Below are 5,235 nucleotides of genomic sequence, written 5' to 3' on the forward strand. Positions count from 1 at the left end.
TCCTCCCCGGCCTCCTCCCTTGGCTTAATTACATGATTGATAGGAGGTTGGCTCATTCCATGGTTATTCTACATGTGTTACTACACTGGAGTTGTTATGTTTGATATTAAGATTGTACATTCATTGATGTAAGTGATGTATGTTGTTGTACTGTATTATGCTCTGCTCTGGGGGTCTGAGATATCAGAATCTGTGTAGGTTGTGGTTTCACAGATAAATCTGTATATCATCAGAGCAGAGCCCATCTGCCAAACTCCATGCAATATCATTGCATAAACGTTATGATACTTCAATAAATGTCATATGTTTAACTCTAAGCTGAAGTGTCTAAATGAAATAATTATAGTAGAGTACAAGTTCAATATTTGCCTTTGAGATGTAGTGGAGTAAAAAAAACACCTCAAAATTTTACTTAAGTACAGTACTTGAGTAAATGTGCTTAGTTACTTCCCGCCACTAACTGTACACAGTAGGTTAGATTTAACAGCTTTTCTTCCCATGGTTCATTATGTCACCTGAAGGGCTGTCCATACTGTCTCCGACCACCAAACCTTTCGTCTGAGAGTTGACACTTTCCGACGTAAAGCTTTCCAAACTCAAATTCGGGGTAATGCTTTTCAGAAGTTGCGAGTGACGTCATTGTAGTTGAACCGGACCGTTTTGATGAAAAAGTTTGGTGGTCAGACTCGGAGAGAGTATGGACTCTCCGAGTCTGACCACCAAACTTTTTAATACTGTGACAGCTTTAGTCTCCACACACACCTCTTTTAAATAATTATGTAGACTTGATGCAGGTTAGAGTCGAGTTTAAATCGATTCTCCTATGTTCAAATTACAATATGATGGCATCATTCAGGTTCGGGCCCTGAACCTCATAAAGTCGGCTGTTCGGTGCTGCCGAGATGTTGTGAGAACTTGTGACTCCCCGAACCGAACCGATTTACACTTGGCTCTAAAAGTGGAGAATGCATCGGCCCTGAGCCTGACAACAACTCATCCTTGGGAGGTTTTTAGTGCTTAGACAAGCTTCAGGTTAATGACCAAAGAGGTCCTCCTTACCAAAGTCAAACAAGTACTTAGCAATAGAGATTCATGATAAGCTGCAATTCGTGGAATGTGATATTCTGAAGGTCAAAAGCAACAAATCTTTTTCTTTTTCTTTTTTTTTGTGGACCTTAACTTTTAAGGTTAGTCAATATGTCTTTTAACACTCACGCTTCTGCAACCACATTCTTTAAAGGGACATTTCACTTTAAAACACTTCTGGGGTCCTTAACATCTACTGAGGCTTTTGTGTGCACCCCAGACAGTTCTTAAGTTGCTTGATTCAACATTTTGATATTTGATATTCATTTTATCAGACACGCCCATTAAACACCATTTTAACCATGGTAGACTCATTGAAAACATACGTCCCTGGTTCTGGTGACCGATAGCGATATTGTCCTTCTAAAATGCGTGAGGGGGCTGTGTGTTTTTTCAATTACTTTCTTCTACTCTCCTATTTCTTATTTTTTTTATATATAGAAGCCCGGTTTGGGCCTCAGGGACATCAGCCTTCTTTTTTTCTTTTTTTGTAAAAAAAAGTAAAAGAAAAGCTAATTGCACAATTTAAAAGAAATTACTTAATTTTTTTAATAAGGGTAATAAGCTCAAAATAAAACTTTTTGTGTGGTGCTATCTATGATCAAGCTTTATAATACGGGAAAAGAAAGAAAAAGATGTATGTTTCTGCCCTTAATTAAATATAATTTTCAAGTTTAAGTGAAAATGACATGATACAATCTAAGCCCTGAGCAGTTAAAAGACGTTCGTTTATTTTTGATTCATTCAAGCAGTTATTTTACAACTTTTTTGGGCATCACAAGTAGTCAGTGGTTCTCACGTTTCTTTCTTTTTTTTTTTTTTTTTTTGACACGGACCCCCAAATTGATGTGCACACACACCCATCTGAAAAGGTTTTGTGTCAGGGATTTGTGTCAAAGTTCAAGAAATTAAAAAGGATATTTTTCCAACACTTTCAAGATTCTTCAAATGATGTTCAAAAATAGCAGATGCACAAGCTTGAGGCGCAGCACAAAGTGATGCGCTGGTGAGCTTGTAGATCTGCTATTTTGGAATGACCAACATATAAATGGTGAGTGGTTAGATTTTAGCTGGGCCAGAGTTGGTGAACTGAATAGAGCATGGGTCTTCAACAGGGGTCCGGGACCCCTAGGGGGTCCTCAGAGTTACTACAGGGGGTCCTCCAAATCTTTGAGTGATAGAAACTTTTTTTCTTCTTTTTTTATATTAACCACTTGAACCCTAGTGTCCTTATTCTGATAACTTTAGCCAACAATAGCAGATCTACAAGCTCACAACGCCTCGCGCTGCGAGGCGTTGTGAGCTTGTAGATCGGCTATTTTTGGCAAAGAGCTTTGGTGTAGAGGGGAAAAAGAGCAGACTAAGTACAGAGTGAAAGTTCAAGTTTTGACCGTTCAAGTGGTTAAATATCTGAAAACACAAGTTGACATGAACCCAAAATACACTGATGGTCGCGCTGTCAAACAATGAAACTATATGGAATCTATGAACAGGTTGTGGGGGTCCCTGCTTCATCTCTCTCTCAGCTAAGGAGTCCGTGGCCTGAAAACGTTGAAGACCCCTGGAATAGAGGCTACAGTGTTCCAGGAGGTTGAATCGAAGGCAAGGTTAAACCCAAGGAAGGATAAAACAAAATGTAGTAAAAACTTAGTCTACAATATTTACTTCTGAGATGTAGCTGAAGTACTGAAATGTGATTTATTAAAGTAAAAGCACCTCAACATTCATTTATTTCTGTAAGTTGACAACCAGTGAAATGGACAATGGAACAAGCCTTTGTTTGTGTTCATGAAAGCGCCACAAGGTGGCACTGATGGCCTCTCGTCTTACCCCAGGTAAGAGTTTGTGAGGAGAAGCTACTTACAATGTAATTTACATAATACAGTACCACCCCTATGCAATGTGAGGTGTTGTGAGCTTGCAGATTGACTGTTTTCCCCCCCCGAAAATGTGTACATAGTAATTTTACTTTGGCACTTTATGTATATTTTGATGCCAATACTTGTAACAGAGTATTTTTATATTGTGGAATTACTACACAAAAAAGAAAGAAAAACTTCCACTACTGATTCATCTTTTGGGTGGAAACCTCATGTCCAAAACTGTCACTTTTCAAGATTCCCATTCAAAAGTAGCAGATCTACAAGCTCAAAACGTGTCGCTTCACGTCATGTTTGAAACTTGTGGATCTGGTGCTTTTGATGTGTGACTCTGTAGTATAATTCAGGAAGGGCTTTACTATACAAAGAGCACAAAAGAAGTTAGAATATGGAGTATAGAGTTTTCTGCCTGACAACAGTGATGTGATTGGTCAGTGTCTACCATGACTGTTGAACAAGCACTGATCCTTCCTGTCACCAGACTATCCTGATGACACACCATTATTATTCTGTTGTCGGGCAGAACACTATTATCTCCATATTCTAACTCTTTTTGTGTCATTTTTTAAATTATCGTCCGTCTTGAATCACACCACAGCATCACACGAAAGCATCAAAAGTAGCAGATAGACAAGCTGAGCTTGTAGATCTGCTACTTTTAATGCTTTTGGATTTGAATCCTGAAAAGTAACTGTTTTGGACATATGAGGTTTCCACCCGACAGAGACGATATATAATATGACTATTATGACACGTTTGTAAAATCTGCTGCTTTTAAATGTCTCGTTTTACCCTTTCCCCTTAAAAACATGCACATTATGTACATTATCTGTCATTACTTCTAACTGCCTGATACCACTGCAGTTTTCCCACCACACAATGCACTGTATGTATATTTCTTATGTATGTTTTTTCCCCTTCTGTTTCTTCCTTTCTCTGTCTCTTTCCACCTTTCTTAAAAGTACAATGATGGTTGCTTGTGAAACAAGTAATTTCACCCACTTGTACCATCTGTAAACCTCTGGCCACCCTACCTGATCATATTACTACAGCTTCACACAAAAGTATCAACATTGCAGATGCACAAGCTCGAAACGCACTGCTTTTTGAGCTTGTAGATCTGCTACTTTTGATGCTTTTGAACTTTATATTTTTACACCTGCAAGCAAGCCTGATGTGACAATATATTTGAGATCACATAGGCAACTTTACATTTGAACCTTTTAGCAGTGTAGACATTTTAGTTGGTGTTGCTTTTAACCCCCTTTTTCTTCCTCCAGAATGTGGTCATTATGTTGATTATTTCCAATTCCTCAAAACACGTATTTGTGTCTCTGACACTTATAATGGAATAAATGTGATTATAATGCAATATACTTACTTACTGCCCTTTATTCCGGCTGGCATGTAGGGCAGCACTATAATGCAATATAGACCGACCTTTAAATAAAGTGTTACCAAATCACTAAATACACATTGTCTCTGTCTTTATCTCTTTATTCGTTTAACAGCTTGGATTATTCATTGATTTAAGAGCCATAGAGGACAGCAGGTCATCACTGTAATAATATGTGATACAATACAGATATCTACTGTATGACTTTAGGATTAAACAGAATCCCAAAGAAAGAAAGAAAGAAAGAAAGAAAGAATCTATGCATATGAACCTAAACATGTTTAAGGAAGACGTCTGATCTTCATGGCTACCGCTTTCAGGGAGTCCCGGCTCTTCCAGTGGAACCAGTTCACACCTTTAGTCGTTGTTCCCCGCTGGTAAACACCATTGATGTTAACGTGATGACAGTACTTGTACCAAAATGCACCAGAAGAAGAACTTGCACAGTTGCCTTTCCACACTTCCTGATCTTTGTCCAAGGATGTGAAATTCATTCCATTGTGATAGTCCAGAGAGTCTCCTGCTCCTCCATCCCCGAAGCCAGCAACCTGCAGCAGTGGTGGAAAAAGTCACATTTATCACTTAAAGGAGTACTTCACCACTTTTCAACCTATTTTCATATAATTGGTCCTCACTAAAAAATATATATTTTTTCTTTTCTCAGAGGAGGGTTGTGGGCAGGTCAGAAACCCATTGTCTTGTGACATCATCGATTGGAAATCCAAGCTAATAGAAAATGCAGGCTTTCTATTCCTGAAAAGTTGCAATGGTTGTGGAAGCCATTGTTCTCGCGATAATAAAAATCGAAATGTTTTTTTTTCAAAAATATTGATTAATTAGTTTTTTGGGAAATGATGATGTCACAAGACGATG

At 38.3% G+C, this 5,235-nt stretch overlaps 1 protein-coding gene across 2 annotated transcripts in view; it reads right to left on the reverse strand.

The window, feature by feature from the left end:
* Window positions 1–4,442: 4,442 nt before the first annotated feature.
* Window positions 4,443–5,235, reverse strand: part of LOC308291862 (microfibril-associated glycoprotein 4-like) — a 9,024-nt gene continuing 8,231 nt past the window's right edge. For both annotated transcript variants that reach the window (XM_080733995.1, XM_080733994.1), the window contains exon 5: window positions 4,443–4,910. In XM_080733995.1, the coding sequence (XP_080590121.1) occupies window positions 4,644–4,910 (267 nt within the window). In that variant the 3' untranslated portion in view covers window positions 4,443–4,643. The remainder of the gene's footprint in view (window positions 4,911–5,235) is intronic.

Source organism: Nannobrachium achirus, assembly GCF_963921795.1.
Source record: "Nannobrachium achirus genome assembly, chromosome: 9".
NCBI classification, from domain to species: domain Eukaryota; kingdom Metazoa; phylum Chordata; class Actinopteri; order Myctophiformes; family Myctophidae; genus Nannobrachium; species Nannobrachium achirus.